Below are 21,498 nucleotides of genomic sequence, written 5' to 3'. Positions count from 1 at the left end.
AAATATATGTACAGGATCAAGTTTTAGTAGTCATTTACTACTAAACAAATTTTACTGATGATGTTTTGGGACCTGAATGTTCTAACAAGTAGTCTGATACTGTGCAGTGGTGGAATTTAATTTCCTTACAGTTCGTTTTTTCTGCTGGAACGATTTTCCGAAATGTACTTTTTATAAGTATGTGAGCTGATATTCCTGTATCTTATAGATTACAAAGAACATTTTCTGAAGATTGGGCTATACTTACCCATGATGATGGGGGAAAAAAAAAAAAAAAATCATAAAGCAAAAAAATAAGAGCGATTGCCAAAACAGTTGTGTGGGTAGCTGTCTCTTTCCTCTCTGGAGCTGAGTACTGGGACTGGGGAAGGGCATGGAGAGAAGATGTAATTTCTAAATTGGAGGATAGCTGAAAGGACTCTATGTTGAAGAGTTTTTCATTGTTCTTCAATTAAGTATGATAACTCATGAGGAATACTTCCTTACACCTACTATGCCCTCATATTAGGAATATAGATGGTCCATTAAAATGTATCTTGTGCTGTGGTGCAGTTCTCAGTGGGCCACTTCTGGTTTTGTATGTTATACAAGCCATGCAAAGCAAGATTAGTGGAAAGTAACTATATCCTATGATGTCTTCTGTGCAACTGAAACACTTCAGATAATTTCAGACACTTCTGTTTATGGAAAGCAAGGAACTGATACAAACCATTGTAATATACTGTTTTTGCTAAAAACAAGAGATCTCTGTTTAAAGATTTTAATCTGTGTTACATCCAGCTCTAAAGAAGTTAAATCCAATGTGGCTTAAAACCACCTTCTTTTGCTGCATTATCATTAATATTCAAAGTTTAGTAGATTCTGATTGTTACAAGAATTTGGTCGTTGCAAGAAAAATACAGAATTACCGCAAGAAATGCACTGCTGGATTACTTGTTAAACTACTGAAAATGGTTATAAGTAAGTTTGACTTCGTTAAGTGTGTATTAAAGATGATAAATAATGAATTATGAAAAAACATTTGTGTTTAATCAAGGCTCTTTATAAAATCATTCTCTTAAAACCTTGATGCCAAATATAATATTGTTATGCATGTTCATTTTGTGTATGCTGCTTTAATATACTTTCAAGGCTAGTGAGCTATATCTCAAGTTATTCAAATGGATTTCAAACCATTATAGTGTTTTTCAAAGTAATTCAGTTACGAATATTCATGCAAGTTTCGGACAGTAAGAATAATAACATTCAGTATTGAATTTGGATTTATTTAATAAACATATATATTATTTCAGCCTATTTCACTGAATTTTGGTTGGAGAAATGCGTTTAAAGACCTGTCTTCTTCAGTGGCTCACTGTATAACAATAGCAATTCAGGATTTTTCAACTAAAATCCTTCAACATGAGCGTCAAGAACAGTCTTCAGCTGCAGGCTATGCAATGAGTCTTGTAAACAACCAGCAAATAAGGGAGTCCTGCAGAGCAGTCCAACAGGAGGAGCAACCAAAACGAATTGCTAAGGCAGGTATCGAAAGATCTGAAGTTTGAGGGGAGACAGAATGCCAAGGCTGTTCGCCATCTACACTTCAAAGTACTTGCAGTACCATTAATATTCTAAATCTTACGTAAGTGGAATTAAGAAGAAAGTGAGAAGCATTATAATCTGAGGCTGAACAAAGCTTTATAAAATAGCCCATAGTCTGTACTTGAAAGTATTAACTTTTAAACTTTGCTGGCATTTTTTTTTCTCATCCAGAAAGTTCTAAATCATTCTGATTAGTACCTACACTGTCATCACGTGGTTCCATAGGAAAATGCCGAATGCATAACTGTGAAGGGGTTTCTTGTATTTAGATTTTTAGACTTGCCATTTAACAAATCTGCATAGCTAAAAATATGGCCAAATTAGAGTTCTTTGATTTGATGCAAAGGTCACTTACGGCAATGAATTGGTTTGTCTAAAAAAACATTTGTATGAACTTTTTTGAACTTACTAAGTTTGTCAGCTGCTCTAGCAAATTTAGATGGCTCTGATTGTTTGCCTAAAGTAACACATAAGATTTGAGAAAATAATTTTAGGGAGAGCAGTATATAAACTTACTAACAGATGTTTGCTTTCAAATTCATTATTAAGAAATGTGTATTTTTTGAAACGATTTAGTTTAGAAAATTATTGTAGTTTACAAGGAATTCACCTTCTGTATTGAATATACATCGAATGAAGTCATAAGCAAAGTGAAGACATTACTAGCATAAGATGGTTTTAATTTTTTTTCTCAATAAATATTGTGTAGATTTAAAGCAAGAAGGAATGTAATAATAATTCATTTACTGTAGATAAATGTTTTTTCTCTACTGTAAAACAAAATGAAATGTTTGCAAAGACCATTTGATGGATTTATGTTTTATGCCAATTTCATTATTCAAGAATCTGCCCCAAGTGTGTATAAATTAAACAATGCTGTCAGAATACGAATAACTTGATGCCGCATTTTTCTCCCAGTTTTGTTCTGACATCATGGGAGAACTTGACACACTGCTTCCACTGGCTCTGGCATGCAGAGATGATTCTCTTCAGGAAATTAGAGCAAATTTTGTAGAGGCTTGCAGCAAAGTAGCGACAGCTGTCCTGGCAAGACTAGAGGAAAAAAGTGAAGACGTTCCCTCTAAGGCTCCTCTGCAAAACTTGTATGCTGCTCTTTCCACAGCAATATATGTCTATCAACATTTTACAACATATAGCAATTTAATGAGAGAAAGCAGCAAAAAGTAAGTCTCTTTTACATGTAACTGTTTAATTCGAATAAAAATAATATAAAACTTAATTCCATTTTGATGACACAATATGATGATAGTTTTCCGAATTGCATTTTTTAGCACAAGCACTACATGTACTATTTATCAAAAGACCTGAATCAAAGCTATCAATAATCTAAAGCAGCCATTGCAAAACAAATTATTTATGTGGAAAATCTACATTTTATTCCTAGATCAATAATTTTTATTTATTAAGTTTAAATAAGTTCTGTGAACTGAATGTACTCTGCTATCATATAAATAATTGAATAAGGCCTTAATTTCCTTTTTTTACCTCTAAAATAGCTGAGTTTTTATAATACCAAATTTGGCACATAGCAATCTGAGAAGACATTTTAAATGTACATTCCTGAAGTTTTTTCCTATATCAACTTTTTCAGAAATGTGTAAAAATATATCCAATCTACTTTTAGAATTTAGTTGTCATTGTATGCAAAATAAAATATAGGAAGAAAGGAAGCAGTAGTTTGAAGTCAAAGCCACTATTTGACATGAACTTAGTATAATTATCTTATTTGATCTTTTAGGATTTTTTTGTCTTAAGATACTAGGAATGTTTTTATTGGCCCATGTGTTTTGACCATATGTGTTATAAACGTAGAAACTGGGCCTCGGGAGGGGAAACACCTGAATTAGAGAAAATTTACAAGGACAAGTATGATTTTTAAGGGGTTATATAAACTGTTGGGCTACTTTTCCTCTGATGCATGGAGTCTGTCTTTATGAATTGGAAGTTTGAGTCAAAATATTGCTCACTAATTCTACTTATATGTGTTCTGAAAAATTTTGCCTACAACCTACCAAAAATAATCACTAGACTCTGTTTATGTTTTCTTTATCATAATTAATGCTGATGCCATTATACTTCAACACAGAATCTCTGAGTAACTGAGTGACAACTTCACTTCTATTTCAGAAACGTCTGAAGTAATATTTTTCCAATTTACTCTATCAAATGAGAATTTGTAGAAGACTAGATATGCTTAAAGAACTTGCAAAAAGACCAAATTTTTTCAAAAGTGAATGTTGGGTTCAGACTTCAGGACTAAAAGGAAATTAATGATTGATTCCTAATAATCAAAGGCATTTGCAGCACTGGGGATTGTTACCTTTCGCTGCCTGGCGTTTCAATCTTTGCTTCTTTGTTCGTTCTTTCTGAACAGGCCTCTTTTCTTAGTGCCTGTCCAACAATATCAGAAATTCATCGACGTTCTTCAGTTTCAAGTTACGAACTACTGCGTCAGAGTTTGTGCTACAAGCATTTTGCAGGATGCTGAGAGCCACCATTGGGATGACTACAAAGCTTTTTATGAGGTGTGAGGTTAAGTTTACTATGCCTGCTTTTTTACAAAATCTGTCCTACTGGTTGTCAGCTGTCTAACTAGAGGCATAACATCAGCATAATTTTTACATAAAGATTGTTGGGATTAACTGTTTAGAAATATCTCTTTTTGCCAGCAAATGTCCCTGGAGGAATGAGGTAGGAAGAAAATAATTAATTAAGGATGAGATAAATAATGAAAATATAGATTTTGTGGTATTTGCTTAATAAAATATTGCAGGTCGAGTTCAAGACATCTATATGAAGCCCAGTAAGAAAGACATTGTCATTTTAACTCTACTTCTTACAGTAAGTGTGACATGAAAATGCAAGACAGTGATTTTTCTCCCAGAAATCATCAATCTAATTAAATAGGATTAAACTAAATCAACTGATTTTCCTTTTTACCTTATGCAAGTGAAGGATGCAGTTAGAAAAGATGATCAGATAGTTCTTTTCAGAATTTAACTGTGTAGCATTTCACCTGCATTTTGAAGTTGCAGGCCAGTTCTTAAACTAGAATTCTAATGATTCTTTGAAATAAATTGTAGGGACCAAGTGAATATATCATTAAAACAATTTATTTATTTATAATTTTCTGACTTCTCCATTTCATAGTTAAATGTATACAATTTGAATTTATTTTCATGTAATTTCAGGATTAAGTAGAAGCATTATATTGTTGTTCATCAATAATAACCAAGATCTCCTGGAGACAGAGAGCAGCCCTCTCTTATTTAATTTTATTTGTTAAAGTGCAGGTTTTTAAGACATTTTCTGTAGTTCTTGCATGAGAGACAACTGTGATATATGTATTCTATATAGAGCATAAACAAAGCTGCTGAGTCACTGGCAGATGTCTGTACTGGTGATTAAACAGGCCTTAATGTAAGTAATGATATGAAAATGGCTTTCCTTAATGGTAAGTAAATAAACATGTGACTTCTGTTTGAACATGAAATTGGATGTCCTGAGCTGATAAGAAAGGAACAAATTGAGTGACTTTCGGCAATTGATTTAGGTCTGGTCTTAACTGGTGGTAGTCTTTGTGGTGCTGTGCCTGCTTATTGGTGACTCAGTAAATCCCAGATGGCAGTTATTTAACATGGTGATATCTAGTTGTCACAAACAACTGTCTCAACAACAACAAAAGACTACTAATTAGTTAAATAATTTTATTGTTTCTAATAAGAATTGATACGCAGAAAGGAGTGAAGAAAATTGGTGTTTCAACTTCAGTTGAAACGTGCAGGGCTTCAGTTGGGAAATATGTAATTGTACATCACTTTTTCCTGTAAAGTGATTTATGATCTTCTCAGAATGCCTTTAGGAGAAATTATGCTGAGCAACTATTGCCTCTGTGTGACTCTTGTTGGCATCTTGAATGAAAGAGGTTGGCTTAAAATCCGTTGCCTGTTACAAAGGCAACATCTAACTGAAACTTCTAGCTGTGAAAGGTGGTTCCTTCCAAGTTCTAAACTAAGCAGGAAGTGTGAGGCTCTTCCTATTGAGTCATGCCTGATCTTGCTGAGCTCACAACCCAAAACTAGCATGGACAACAGCCAAAAGACCTTCCCAGTCATCAAGGGCAGGCAAGGAGTGCTGGGAATGAGGTGCTGCTCTCTAAAGGCACACACATACCCTTGTATGCATCAGTGGCTCTCAGGCCTTTCTCAGTGGGATCCCTTGTTGCAAACAGCATCATAACCTTCCTTTTTTAAGGGGAAGCTACACTCGGCTTTCCTCCTTCTGCTCATCTCTGTAGTAACCCAGTTCTTGAATCTGGTTTAGTTTGGGACCATCACTACCCCTTCCTCTCTGCCCTCCCATTTTTGAGTGTTACATACAGCTTCAAAAGAATAAGTAATCATTTGCAAATCCTAAATGCAATTTCAAAAAGAAAAAAATACATTTCCATATTCTCCCACAAACTAAGCCAAATATTTTGTTGCTTATTTTCTCATTCTTTTGTCACATGCTTAATAACAAACTAACTGACAAGGCTACATCTCAGGATCACATGGACTTATTTATTTTTCCCCAGTAATGCAAGGTGTTCAAATCTAGATGTTCCTGCTCCAGCAGGGGGATTGGACTAGATGATTTTTCGATGTCCTTCCAATCCCTGACATTCTGTGATTCTGCAAAATGGTACTAGAAAGAATATGGGATATCCTTCCTTTCCATTCCCTACTAGTCACTAATTCTGCAGTGACAAGTAAAACGACTTGACTTATCCTGATTTGCAATCATTCTGAAAGAAGAAGAAACCAAAGAGAGAAGGGCAAAGAAGAAAGAGGGTGAAAGTGTCTGTTTTTGATTGTACAGAGCTGTAGTTTCCATCTCCAGTTATTTATTTATTTTTACAATGGTAATGAGAGAGAAGAAGACTGGCAACAAATGTTTATTGCAGCCTATAATACAAAGCATTATTTTTTTTTCTCTGTTGCTAAAAAATGAATAAAGTCTGTTTTAAATACATTCTGTAACCTATTTCAGAACCTGACCATATGTCCTTCTGACACACACCTAAATTAATGGTGGTAATTGGAATTAAAAGCAAAGCCAAAAGAATTGTTACAATTAGAATTTTAATTAGAACTTGAATACAGAGATCCTGATCACTATGATGCAACAGTGAGTTTTTGACAGATTTTGTGGTACTGTGAGAACTGAACTGAACTTTATGAGAAGAATTCCCATGCAGCACTTAATCTAAACTGTCAGGGAATGAAACTGTGGGTTCAGTATCTCTCTGACAGAGTGCACTGAACACCCACTGTGCCACTGCGCCAGCTCTCCAGATTATGTTTCGGAATGGAGCTTTTAGTGTAGGAGACATCTGCTGAGCTTTAGGAACTTATGTTTTCTAATAGACAAAGAATAAAGAATTGTCTGTTCAAAGATAATATTTGAGTGGCTTATGTAATAAAGCACAGCTGCTTTTTTCCTGATGTATAAGCTAAATAAAAGCTCACATCTGTTTGTATTACATGAAGCTTGCAAAAATAACAGATGTTTACCAGTAGAAATGCCTAGAAATGGCAACAAATAGAAAAAACAGTCAGAAAAAGGGAATCAATCCCATTAAATCAGCTTAACTGTTGCTTCTGCAGTGGTGGTGTAATGTTAGAAAAGCAGTGTTATTCAATTTACCATTTTAAATTAAATAAAGCAAAGAAAATAATTTGTGTTTATAGTTAGAAACTGAAACTTGCCAACATTCAGTTACTTATAAAAATAAATGCCCTGCGTTAGAAAGTTCAGTTAGAATTTTATTTCTGATTGTTAAGTCTGCATTTTGGGGAGAGAGGGATAAATTGTTAGAATTATTTTTATAAGCTGAAGTTGTTATGTAAATGAATTAATTTCTGTTAGGAGTAGTTACTTTATACCTGTCAGGTTTACTCTATAAGAACAGAAAAGTTTTTACAAACTATGGGAAGTGCTAATAAAATATCTGTAAGATAGATTTATGGCGTGATTTTGTTTTTGTTTTTTTTTTTTTTCTGGAGAAATTGTACTGGAATTAATCTGGATAGTAATAATGATAATATTAAGAAATCCACACTTAGATAATTTGTTATTAACTTTTCATATATGCAAAGTGATTAAATTATGCTAGGAGCTGAGTTATGAATTAAACATACTTTCTCATAATGTTGTTTGACTATAACCTGTGAAAATATTTAAACTTTTTTCATATAGGAAAAATACAAAAAAAAGAAATTTCTGTATTATAGCTTCTTTCATTCCTCATTCACTTTTGATCATTATAAGACTGTTCTATTTCACTTATTTCGAAACACATGCCTAATGCTTAACTGTAGTATCAGAGAGACTAGTTAGAATATGCTTGAAAACAGTTCTAAGATGTCACTAGCTCTATGTGTGACAAAAATTAGGCAAAGACTTTTCCTTTGTAGTTACCTGTAGTAAGCTTTTCTATCTTAGTGAAACCAGGTAAATCAAATATGGTGTTTTTTCTGTTTTGGTTTGGTTTTTGTTTGTTTGTTTGTTTTCCTAAATGAGATGCTTCAGACACCTACATCAATCATAAATTTAATGACTAAGGCAGTGGTCACAAAGTTCGTCAGTACTTTGTCATAATTTACCACCCCTCAATAGAGGTTATGTTATGGCATACTGACAGTGAAATACTGAATAATGACAGTTTCCAGTATCCTACCAAAATAGCATGTTTAAAAAGAAACCAGATTGTTTTGTTTAGAGAAGAATGTTGTCAAACTCTTAAAATGTTATTTTTCATATTTGATAATGCAAAAATATCATTAAATTCTTAAAATATTTCTCAGTTCCATTGGAACGTAGGAGGTGAAAGCTCAAGGCATTTATCTGTTTCAACTTCTTCCTAGTACTATTTTCTGAACAGATATTAGTTGAATTATTTATGCATGGATTCAAATTAGTACTTCTTGGATATACTATGGACTTGACAATCTGTAGGCTTTGAGAGCAGGTCAAATAGGGATATAGTAGGCTGTGGTTTAGTTCTGTGTCAGAACTCTAGTTTTGCAGCTGAAGTAAAGATGTTTCACATCTTGTCAAGGACCTTTATTTGGTCATTGTATGCCTGGAACACTTTAGCTATTTCCTTTCAGATTGAATTAATAAAACTAACAGAAACTGAATTGACATTTTGGAGGATGTGTTTCTATTATTGAATGTATGGTGGTTTTGCTAGGGTGAAAGATGCTCATTCTCAGTCCAGATGTGGCATTACTTCTGCTGTTCTCTTCATCATGATCTATGGACTATTCTACCTCCCAAGTTAGCCAAGGAGATTCTTACAGATGTGCTAGAGCAATCTTTGGATGTGCTGTCCTCCAGATATTCCCAAGCCTGTCCTAGTTATAAGCGAACACCACAAATCAGGTAATAATTTTATATTTAATGCACACTTTTTAATGGCTAAAGTTCATAAGCCTTAGTTTCCTGTTATACACTGATGTGATTCAAATTAAATGATAATAATCACAATGAGGGTATAGACATAATATATCTATTTTAAGGATCATTTTAATTCAGTGGATTTTGTATGTTCAAGTCCTGTGATACTCTGCCAGTCAATATAAAGAGGCAGCCAATTGCTGACTCAGGAATTTTCCAGATAGTAAATGTATTGCCTGACAGTGTTTTGTAAAATTCAAGATTAAATTCACTTATCATTACTTTATTCTTCCCATTAGATTTGAAAATACAAGAAGTATGTATATGCTCTTTTTATTTTTATTTTATCATGAATAAATCTAAAATAATTTTTGTTAATTGTAATGTAGAAAGTAAGTTGTTCCCATCTAGTAGTATCATCCTTTTAAGAAGGCATTTCCATATTTTGCAAGTCTTTTGTTGACTAGTTTTAGTAAAATCTTTTTTGTAACATAGCTGCATATTTTCAGTACAGTGAGTTCAGAATTTCTACAACAGGCACTGATGGAAGATGCGATTTCAAGTCCCTGCTATAATTCAGGCATTTTTGTTTGTCAGAAGAGAACTCTGTTTAACTCAAATTTACCATTATTTTGATGTATCTAAGTAATATTATTTTCCCTTTTTATTTCTACAGAATAGATATTGCAGCAATTTTGATGTCCACTGAAAATATGCTGTGGTCAGTTTGCAGCTCAGTCCAGGAGTTTCTGAATCCACATGAAGACAGAGATCTCAAGATCTATAAAATACATAGCCACTGCAATAACATGCTCTCTGTGCTAGCTATTTTAACTTCACCACTGAAAAATTTGTATGAGTGAGTATGAACTAAACATTCTATTTCAGAGAAAAAATTGTTCTTAAACTTACATTGATATACTGGCAAGATGAGTGATTGTGTTGAAATACAAATGTAGTGAACACTGTTGAAACTATTTTATAACCTTTGACTATTTATTGATTTGGTCTTGAAGTCATCTTTTTGATGTTGTCTAAAGATCTGTTATGTCTCCTGGGATTTTGTTAGCTTTGGACCAAATCCTTAAATTACACATTTTTCTGATGATGACAACAGAGAAGATAACACTGATTTTGAGATTTTATTTCTTCTGTAACACAAACAGTAAAATTTTATTATTTTTTACCCAAATTTACAACTTGTTTTGCAGACAGGTTTTGTTAGAAACACATTCATATTAAATTAAAAGCACTTACTATTATAGTACTAAAGCCTTTGAAAAGATTTTGAAGGAATCAGTGATTCATACAGTTGAAATATTTTGTCTTATTGCTAGTTCTGATTTACCTACCTTCAGCTTCAAAGTGAGCTGTGTTCTGTTTTCATTCCAGAATAACTTTGTGAGTGCTAGAATTTAAAGGAACATAATTTTCTTTAATCGTCATCTGGCTACATGAGAGTGAGTGTCAGCAAATCTTAAATATTTATTTTAAAGAGTATTTAGAGAGTATTAAAAGAGTATAAAATTCCCATCTTTTTAAAGTGAAGTCTTCAGAAGCTACAAATGCAAACAAAAAGAGACATTGCTTGCTGCACTGAAATTATGTCTGTGTCTTCCATTTGTTTTGGTCTTAATATTCAGCTGTAAATTCTGTGCAAGAGGCAATACAAAGAGAGATCACATGTTTAAAAAATAAAAAGCCAAATTCCATTCAACTTGCTTTTATCGTATTATTTTAAATAAAAATATTTTTAATATTACTAGTGGAGGAGGGTGGAGACCTTCTGCATTTAAGCTTCTTTAACTGTCGTATGTGAGCAATGTGGAACATGCAAAAATGGGCTGTATCTGAAATAACTCAGGCTCATTGTAAAGACTGCATTAGGGAATGTAACCAGTTAACAGACTAATCTTACTGTGGCAAAAGTAATGGAGACAGCAGTAGACATTGTGTTAGTTGTAACTGCTTTCACTTAGTTTTATCATGCTATTTTTCCTTTGTGATAGTACTTAGGTTTATGGCCTAAAATAAGTAATTTGTGTAATCTGTCCCTCATAGCTATTCTAGTTTCCTTTGCTAATCTGTAATAATGATAAAAAATCTGTTCTCACTTCAGAACTTATTGAGTTCCAGTGCAAAGTGCCAATAGAGAGAATAAGGCATTATAGTTATGCTACAGATTAAGTACTTGCACTTTTGTGGCTGTTGTCCATGTGTGTAGAGTGAGCATTAGGAAAGCCAATGCACAGATGGAGCTGAACTTCACAACACAAGTGATGTGAAGGATAACAAGAAGAGGTTCTACAGGTGCATAGGCAGGAGTAGACTGGCCAAGGAGAGTGTTCCCCCTCTGGCAAAATGTAATGGGGAGCTGGCTTCCTCAGATGTAGAAAAAGCTGAGGTACTCAATGAGTGCTTTGCCTCAGTCTTCATGGGTGGATGGGCTTCCTATCTGTGCCAGGACCTGTACCTCTAGGTCAGGGTGTGGGGAGTGGATTCCATCTCACTGTAACTGTGAAACATGTCCAAGACCTCCTCGTGCAGTTGAATGTATATAAGTAAGTTCATGGAGCTGGATGATATCCACCCTAGGATTATGAAAGAGATGGCTCTTCATCATATTTGAAAAATCGTGGCTGTCTGGTGAAGTTCCGGGTGACTGGAAAAAGGGAAACATTACTCCCATTTTTAAGAAAGGAAGAAAGGAAGACCCTGGGAACTACAGGCTGGAGAGCCTCACCTCTGGGAAGACTGTGGGGCATATCCTCCTAGAAGCTATGTTAAGGCACATACAAGGAGGTGATCTGAGATAGCCAGGGCAGATCGTGCCTGACCAATCTGATGGCCTTCTGTGACGGATTGATGGCTTCGGTGGATTGGGGAAGGGCAACAGATGTCATCTTCCTGGACTTCTGCAAAGCCTTTGACACAGTCCCTCACCACATCCTTCTCTGTAAATTGGAGAGGTGTGGATTTGAAGGATGGAATGTTCGGTGGATTAAGCACTGGTTGGCTCATCTCAGCCAAAGGGTTTCACTTAATGGTTCTGTGTCAGGGTGGAGGCCCCCAGGGGTCAGTCTTGAGACCAGTGCTCTTCAACATCTTCATCAGTGACACAGATGATGTCTTTAAGTGCACCCTCAGCAAGTTTGCAGACGCCACCAAACTCAGTGGAGCAGTTGATACAGTGGAGAGAAGGGAAGCCATCCAGAGGGACTTGGATAGGTTGGAGAAGTGGGTCCATGAGAAACTAATGAGGTTCAATAAGGCCAAGTGCAAGGTGCTGCACTTGGGCTGGGGCAATCCCAGGTACGAACTGGGGGAAGATATCCTTCAGAGCAGCCCTGCAGAGAAGGACTTGGGAGTCCTGGTGGATGAGAAGCTGGACATGAGCCAGCAGTGTGTGCTTGCAGTCCAGAAGGCCAACTGTCTTCTGGGCTGCATTAAAAAAGGAATGGCCAGCAGGGAGAGGGAAGGGATTTTCCCCCTCTACTCACCTCTTGTGAGCCCCATCTGCAATACTGCATCCTGGTCTGGGGCCCTAAGTCTAAGAAAGCCATGGAGCTCTTGGAAGGAGTCCGGAGGAGGGCCACACAGATGACCAAAGGCTGGAGAACCTGTCCTATGAAGAAAGGTTGAGGGAACCCTCATATGCTAAGGGCATATTCTATGCCCTTGCCTGGAATGTGTTCTCTGTATGGTAAGCATGCTTAGACGTGCTCTTAAATTCACCTATGAATCTTGGGCCACCAGATGTTAGCACTCACACTTTTTGCATATATTGTTTCTCTCTGCTCTTTCTATGGCCTTTCTAAATTATAAAAAAATCACAGTAGGTCTTGAAGGAGACCTTTAAAACCATCTCTTTCCAGCTCCCCTGCCAAGGGCACAGATGCTTCCTTCTAAATCAGGTTGATCAAAGCCACATCCTACCTTCCAGTGAACACTTCCAGGAAGATCTGAAGATCACGATCTGAACTCGGAGGAGGCATTGATTCCTTCAAGTGTAGAGAGGCCTAGGAGAGAGATACAGGCAAATTGAAGGGCTGGGCAATCACCAACCACATGAAGTTTTAACAAGAACAAGGGCTGAATTGTGCACCTGGAGCAGATCAACTCTGGCTATATTTACAGATGTGGGGACTGTACAGACTGTAGAGCAGCCTCGCAGAAGGGAACTGTGTGTTTTGGATGACAGCAAGTTGTATGTAAGGCTACAAGTGTGCCCTGGAGCCCAGTGTACCCTGGGGTGCAGCAGACCCACTGCTGCCAACCAGGCGAGCAGAGGGTCTGAGGGTCTGAGTCCAGAGGGATTCAGTGAGAGAAGAGATGGCATTGAAAGCTTTAGTGACCCCAAGAGATCATGTTTTCTCATTTCTCTTGTCAGCTAGATGGATAACGTTGTTGTTAAAGGAAAGTAAGCTAGTTAAGCAAAACTTTCCCCTTGTGAACCCATGTTGCTGTCATCAATAACTACATTGTCTTTCAAGTGTTTTTCAGTAACTCCCAGAATAATCTTCTCCAAAATTTTATCAGGACTAAAGTGAGATTGAAGTGGTTCTGGTAATTACCAGAATCTAATTTCTTGCATTTCTTTAAAGTGAAGGTATCATTTGCCATCTTCCAGGGGACCTTTCTGGATTTCCAAGATTGTTGGAAAATATTTGAGAAAGATCGCATGATGACGTTTGATCTTTCAGTTATTTAATTGAAATGGCACCAAGTAGAAGACAATTATGAGGGCAGCTCTGAAAGTAATGCCTCCTTTATGCTTTATTATGTTCGTCCACAACATCGGAGGCATATCTTGGTGGTGTAGCAGTCGAGGTTGAACCTTCCCACCAATATTTGGTATGTTTTGTTGCCATGCAACAGATGACAGCAGAGGGGCAGTTTGACAGAATGCAGTTCTGATATGGAAGTGTGCATGGAGCAAAGGTTGTCATTTAATTCCTCCACGTGGAAAAAATGGCACCCACTAACATTCATCAGCACTTGCTAAAGGTTGATGGAGACCAAACAGTTATGTGAACAGAGGGAAACAGTGGGTGGTGCGTTTCAGCAGTAGTAACAGCTATGTGAAAGGCAAGTCACAGTCCAGACAGCCATTCACAGCTGTCACACCACACGATGAAGAGTGTCTCTATCAAATAGTGTCATTTTGCTCTTTGTATCTGTTGTAGCTTCCATGGAAATAAATAGGAAGCACTACTTTCAGAGCAACTTTTGTACTTCAGTTTACTTGCTGTGCTCCTCCTAAGGCAGCTTAGTTTATGTACATTTTATGTTATTTTTAATGAGACTACACTGTTATATCATACTCAACACTCTGCAGGCCATAAACCCCAGTTCATATGTAAAGTTACTCAGTTAATGTCTAGTATCAGTTATTAGTATTCTGTTGCTGGAGGAAAAAGATGCACATAACCTCAGTGAACTTTGTGAGTTTTCTGTTGGCCCTGTAATCTTTTGTACAGAACTTTATTGCTTAAACTACCTTATCATTTTGCTCCAGTTTAGCATAATCTGCAAATGTTCTAAGTGTGTATTCTGTATGCCCACATCTGTCCAGGTAGTTTAGGAAGCTGTTGAGCAATAGTGACATTCAGAATATGGTCCTAAATCCTACCAGATGTAACTATTTTCTGACTACTGATCCAAAAAAAGAGGATTTTAGTCCTTCACCATGCACACAAAGTCACTATCAGTTATTCAGATCAAGTCTTTTTGGATCAAAACACTATTTCTGTGTTTTGCAGGAGAATCCAGCACAGTTCTTCTTCTCTATTTTTTCCCCTAGAATTAAATGATCTATTAGAAAGCAAGCTTTCTTCTGCACCAGGTTGAGTTACTCAAGTTGAAGCAGATTTATTTTTCTTGTGCTTTTTCAATATTCATTTGTCTTAGGAGACTGCATTTTTTTCTGTTTTTGAAGATCAGATAAAGCAAGGTGGATTCTGCTTTTTATGGTTTTTTGTTACAAATTATTATATCTTATTTTTTCAACAAGAAATCAGGTCAATGATGCAAATTATGAAAGAAGAATGTAGAGCTTCTATTGGTAAAATTGCAACATACTGGGTGAAAATATCTGTCATTCAGTATAAAAACCTGAATTATTATTTATAATTTTAATATGTGAGCTACAGTTCATGAGGTTGTTTCGTAGTCTTGTTTTTTTCTTATAAAGAACTAAATTCTTCAAAGTCTGTAAGCATCGTGATGCACCTTGTTGGCATTTCATTATTTTACGCCCACACTGAGGTTTAAAAGATCATTTATCACCTTGTCATACTCTACAGAAGAACAAAACTACTGTAACTTGGAATCTTGGCATGGTATTAAATACTTTCACAGGTGCTATCCACTGCTTTGAGACTATATAGACAGCTTCTTTAACATATCTTGTAGTCAAAACAAATTTCCTACTACCTATTATTATATTTCTGCCAGAAGAGTAGTTGAATTAAGCTGTCTGGCACAGAGCTGATCTGCTTTCCTGGCAAGATCTGCATAGCCAGCAGTGGACACTGAGTATTGCTGGCACCAAGGTTTTATTATCACTAGATGCTTCATTTTTTTAATAGTATTTGAAGGTACTCTAAATTTTAAAAAGCATTTAAAGCCATTGCATTTTCTCCATGTCAGTTTCAAAATTCATAGAGGTTTTGCTCTATGCCTCAGAATCTACCCTGTGCTTGTCCTCATGTCTCAGCTAAGAAACCATACTTAATAAACTGCATTAGCCCAAAAGCTTCTAAAACATTTCATGCAGCATTGGAAGACAAGTATCTGTCATTCTTTCTAGTAGGAACATCTTGTAGCTGTGTCTTTTGCTATGTTTTGAGAAATATTTTGGAGGATAACACAAGGTTACTTTTTTCTGGAATATTTTCAGATTGTTGAAATTACTATCTTTAATTATTTTCAATCTAAGTATTCCCTTTATCTGATTTATTTTGTCTTCTATTATTCATGAATTCACAAAGAGCAAAAATTTACTATATGCTAACCTTTCTGCTCTGATATTGCTTACCTGAGATCATTTAAAAGTCCTACTTGCTTTAATTAATCAGAAAAAGTAATATCCAAATAAATTACCCTGTATTTTGCATGAGTTCAGAAACCAGTGAAGGAATCCAGATAGTTGTATACACGTCTTTCTTACTGAACAGTGTAATTTTATCTCTTGTTTCATCTGGAGTCACATAGGCAAGCCTTCACAGGCATTGTAACTGTACTTCTTAACTAATTACATGAAACTGTGAAAAAAAGTGTCTAAATACCCCTTGAACACCTCCAGGATCAATGACTCCACCACCTCCCTGGGCAGCCCATTCCACTGCCTGACCACTCTTTCAGAGAAATAGTGTTTCCTAACATCCAGCCTGAATCTTACCTGGAGCAACTTGAGGCCATTTCCTCTCGTCCTATCACCAGTTACATGAGAGAAGAGGCCAATTCCCAGCTCACTACAACGTCCCTTCAGGTAGTTATAGAGAGCAATAAGGTCTCCCCTGAGCCTCCTCTTCTCCAGACTGAACAATCCCAGCTCCTTCAGCTGCTCCTCATAAGGCCTGTGCTCCAGACCCCTCACCAGCTTTGTTGCCCTTGTCTGGACACACTCCAGGGCCTCAATGTCTTTCTTGTAGTGAGGAGCCCAAAACTGAACACAGTACTCGAGATACAGCCTCACCATGGCTGAGTACAAAGGTACAATTACTTCTGTGCTCCTGCTGGCAACACTATGCTTCATACAAGTCAGAATGCCATTGGCCTTCTTGGCACACTGCTGGCTCATGTTCAGCCGAGCATCAACAAACACCCCTGGGTCTGTTCCACATCTGACTTTGTCCTCTCACACTCTTTATGTAAGAGCAGTAACGGAGTAGAAGTGACATAAAACTAGCTTAACTACTTTTTCAGCAGTCGTTAAATTTGAAAATTGCAGATTTTTCAACTACTATTCTATATCTGAATATAGATAGCACTGAAGAAGATGCAGGAGATGCAAATCTTATTTTTTTTCAGTCTGTGTCAACTTGCATGCTATACAGAAGATAACCATTGTCATTTCAAAAGATATTTTACTTTCGTTTGTGAGAAAAGTATTGATAATCTGATACACATATTTTGAATAGAGAAAAGGGCAATAGAAAGGAATTATTTTTCCAAATCTATTTCCAGTCTTCCATGTAATTCAGAAAAATTTGTGGTTTTTTTTTCAGGACACTTGTGAACAATTCTGGAGAACATCTTCCTCATGTTTTTTCTAAAGGCTTTTATCATCCGTTACATTGGTTATTTTGCATACCATCATCCAGCCCTTCCTTACCAAAGTGAGTATCAAAAGTTGTTTGTAAAAGAACTACCAGATAGTCAATGTTAATCAAATACTTTCAAAAAATTATATCTGAATGCATGTCTAGTTGATATTCTGATGAAACTACACGTAAGCATTTTTTTTGAAATTCTTTGCAGATTTCTCTAGTCTTTGAAATTAAGAATATAAGAATGGTCTTATTGAAAGCAGTGCACAGTAGAGGTTTTTTTGCCCATATGTTCATTATGTTTGATATTTGAATTATATTTAAGGTTTTCTTGCATAAAGAGTATCTAGCAGTATAGTAGTTCAGCACAGGTGCAGTTCTCAAAGAATAAGAATTAAAGGAGAGGTAAAGAATGTATTTCTACTTGTGATTGCTAGTTAAAAAAAGGTCTGATATATAAAATATCACATTGAAATATATACTTTTTGGTAGTAGTCGATATTTTGGGGGTGATTACTGCATGATTGGAGAAAAATGCTTACTTTCTTCTTCTGTGTCACTGCGTGTAATGACAAGTTACATATGAGACATATGCTACCAGCTGTGCTGTCATTCCCTTTCTAATTTTGAACTTAAAGCACTCCCACACCAGTTTAGATCCTCTCCTAAACCCTTCACCTCCTCCTCCTCTTCAAAAGTTATTTCCTGAGAGATTTTCACTTTCCATTTTCATGAAAAGCTGCTTTTGTGAGTTGTTTCTGTTTTCTGAGAAAGTATTTTTATATTATAGAGGAATATGTTATCAAGTGAAAGGTAACTTATTGAAGACCTATGTTCTGTGGATTTATTACTTTTTATCTTGTATCATTCCCATTACAGTATTTACCCCATGCTATGTAGCATATTCTGCTTACTTTCCATAACCCTCGCCCCTAATTTCATGTCTCTAATTTTCTGCTCTCTCCTTTCCCCATGCCTCTGATACCCACTGAACAAGATGCAATAGATGGTGTGACTGAGTCAAAGTTGTATGACTGACTAACCAAAAGACCAGACAGTCTTTGATATTAACAGAGATTAGCTGAATTAAAACTGTGTCCTTTTTTGCACTGAAAGTAGTAGTTTAAGTTTTTCTAGGTCTTGAAAGATAATGTATTTGTGGAATTTCTGCCTTTTAATCAAATTTCAGTGAAATTAGCCAGTGATTTTGTAATTCTTGCATAGGTAGAGAGAAAGGAGAAGGGAGGATGTAGGGGAGAGATTGACATGATCACTGAAAGAGATATGTACTCTATTTCTGAGAATTAAAGACTCACTTTCTTTTTTTTCATCTTCTAATCCAAAGCCAGTGTTCAGAATTTAAATTTTAGTTTGTATTGCTAGTTTTGGAATATGACATTACAAGACATTATCCTCTGCTGCACTAAAGCATCTAAACATAATGTAGGTACCATTTCACTCTGTGAGATTTCTCTTTTTTTGAGACGGAATTACAATTTTACAGGTGTTGTTCAGGACAGATTTATCATTAATAAATAGCAAAAAAGGACTCTGGACTTATCCAGGGTTTTGTGTATTTTCTCAGGATGAAAAGTGAGAAGACATACATCTTTCTGACCCTCTAGGTGTCTTCTCTGTCAAGTTTATATGGGAAAATGAGGAGTCCAAAAGAAAGTACTTATCTGAGAATTTATAGTTAGCATTCCTATGTGAAGACAGTCCATGTATGTGAACAGTCTTGGTGAACTGCAATGGTAAAATATTTAGCATCACCTATTAACAGCAAGCCTTTCAGCTGCTTAGAAAAAAAAGCGATGAAATAATCTGTATGCTAAGTAATTTTGAGCAATGTGTCCAGGGGTGCTATGATTTGTTACTTGTTTTACACACTGTACATGGAAGATTATTTCTTGAAATAATGCATTTAGGATATCAACAAGATCCATTATGGTTACATATTGCAGAGAACTATTAACTAGTGGAATCTGATTCTTCGTAGATTGTTTTATGTTCTTTCTTTCTACTTTTTGAATAAAAGTATTCAATATGTAGAACAAAATTGAAAACAGAGGCTATTGTTTACCTCCCAGCTATGGGCGCCTAATTATTTTTACCAAATTTCAAGGATTGTAACCTGGCACAAAATTATTTGCTCTTTCTAGGTTTAATTTCAGGACAAAGAACTACTTTGAAATAATTTTGTTTACAGATTCACTACTTAGTAATTTTTTCTGTATTAGTTCTCATATACTGATATGGTTACAGTCTGTTTTGTTTTAATATACTTGACTTTGACTTTTTTTTTAATGTTAAGTAGAGTTAACCTTTGTTTGCCTAATGAAATGTTGATCTTATCACTTAAGGTATTCTTTTCCCATCTTGTATACTAAGATGATATAGTTGATTATCAAACTAAAGGATTACTGATTATAATTTACATTATAGTTCCTTTAGTGGTAATTGTGATTCATTATTTGCTTCATTTGGGATTTATAATCATATCATTTGCAAATGAGAGTTCTATTTTTTTTTCTACTGTACAAAACTGAACATTTCTGTGTGATATTTATATGTACTTCACCTTTTGTCACTTTTTTTGAGGCTAGTCTTATTTTCACTAGTACTAAGTTACGAAGATGGGAGAACATATGCCTCTCCATATGCGCGTTACAAAACTTCTCAGTGCATTTATTGGTGCTAGCTTCATGACTGTAGGGAATGTCTGCTATATTTTATTTTTCCTCCAAGTGAGTCACACCATTGTACATTTCAATTTGCAAAAGGCTTGTAGAGCCAAGAATGGGTGTATATTACAACATGATAACTTCCCATCTGGTTAATGACAGACAAGTTTTATTTCAACTCAAATATTCTAAAAATGGCATTTATTTCTGAATTCATTTAAAATATTATCCATCATTAATCTAGTTGACCGAAGCTGTTCCTTTTCTTATATTTTGAAAGCAGTAACTGACCTTATTGTATTTCATACCATTGCATTCAAGGAAGAAGATAAACAAAATTAAACTGGCCCATATAATTTAACTGATTTTCTGAAATGTCGAGTTTAGTTTCAGGCAGAGCACTAAAATTGGTGAATAGTTTGAATTTAAATTGTGTTTACAAACAGCTATGTAGTTCTTAAAAAGCAGTAGAATATATGTACATATAACTAATCTTGAGTTTGATTACAATATATGTTCTAAATTTGAAAAAGTTATTCTGGCTGCAAGTTCTATCAAGATTTAAATGCATAATGTACATAATTTTGATAAATGTTATTAGAATCCAATACATGCTTATGTGCAAAAATATCATTGTTAAGCCAGTAGTACATTCTCAAGGATTATATCTAATGTATCAGATGAAAATTAAAAAAAATATGTACATGAGTTTTAATGCCATGTATGTTGCTTATCTACTCATGTGGATCAGATTTACTGTTAAAATCTCAAAGGCCAATCTGTGTAAAATAGTCTTTTAATTGAATTATTATTACATTATTAATTATAAAGTTTTAGTGTAATAGTGTGATTTAGAGGTCCTTCTGCAAAGTGCCTTTATGGAATTATGGTTTTCTTAGATTGCTTCAAGGTTGCCTTGCAAGATCTATGAGTTTACACTGTATATGGAAGATTTTCTTTCCTGAAATATTGCATTTAGATTACCAACAAGACATATTTCTGTCAATGGAAACATAGATGTGACAGACTAAACCAGTTAAGTATGTTAACTGACATTTTCTTTTCCAGGTCTTGTTGAATTATATTAGATATGTTGTCTGTACAGCAACACTGAACGAACAGTGGAATTTTTGTGGGGTCATCTATGCTTTTTTCAAACTGAATTGTGTGATGGCACGCTTGTCCTGCTCAGATGGTCACAGAAATGTGAAATATAATATAGCCACATTTACCCATTTTAGTTTTATTCAAATAGTTGCATACAAATGACACATAGAGTACATGTCCAGATGAATATTAATTCTTTTCTGATAGGGAAACGTAGCTCCTAAGAAAGGCTAGTGTTGAAGGTGTTGTGTGTGTACTGGCAGATAATGTTTATGCATGCATAGTTTATGCACTGAGGCATATGTAGATTTTACACTGGTGTGTGTAAAATTTATATGCATAAGTGCTTACATATGCAGTGGATAAACTTTCGAAGTTAGCAACTA

The 21,498-nt window shown here is 35.4% G+C and overlaps 1 protein-coding gene across 14 annotated transcripts in view; it reads left to right on the top strand.

Annotated features, from left to right (window-relative positions):
- The window catches only part of KIAA0825 (KIAA0825 ortholog), a 223,119-nt gene that overhangs the window by 75,429 nt on the left and 126,192 nt on the right, over positions 1–21,498 (top strand). For all 14 annotated transcript variants that reach the window (XM_085214119.1, XM_085214123.1, XM_085214122.1 and 11 more), the window contains 6 exons: positions 1,293–1,520; positions 2,503–2,768; positions 3,980–4,130; positions 8,843–9,033; positions 9,725–9,907; positions 17,280–17,390. In XM_085214119.1, coding sequence (XP_085070245.1) covers positions 1,293–1,520; positions 2,503–2,768; positions 3,980–4,130; positions 8,843–9,033; positions 9,725–9,907; positions 17,280–17,390 — 1,130 coding nt within the window. The remainder of the gene's footprint in view (positions 1–1,292; positions 1,521–2,502; positions 2,769–3,979; positions 4,131–8,842; positions 9,034–9,724; positions 9,908–17,279; positions 17,391–21,498) is intronic.

This window comes from Meleagris gallopavo, chromosome Z (assembly GCF_905368555.1).
Source record: "Meleagris gallopavo chromosome Z, MGAL_WU_HG_1.1, whole genome shotgun sequence".
In the NCBI taxonomy this organism is placed as follows: Eukaryota; Metazoa; Chordata; class Aves; order Galliformes; family Phasianidae; genus Meleagris; species Meleagris gallopavo.
The sequence above is the reverse complement of the archived record's forward strand: the minus strand, read 5'-3'. Positions and strand labels throughout refer to the sequence as shown.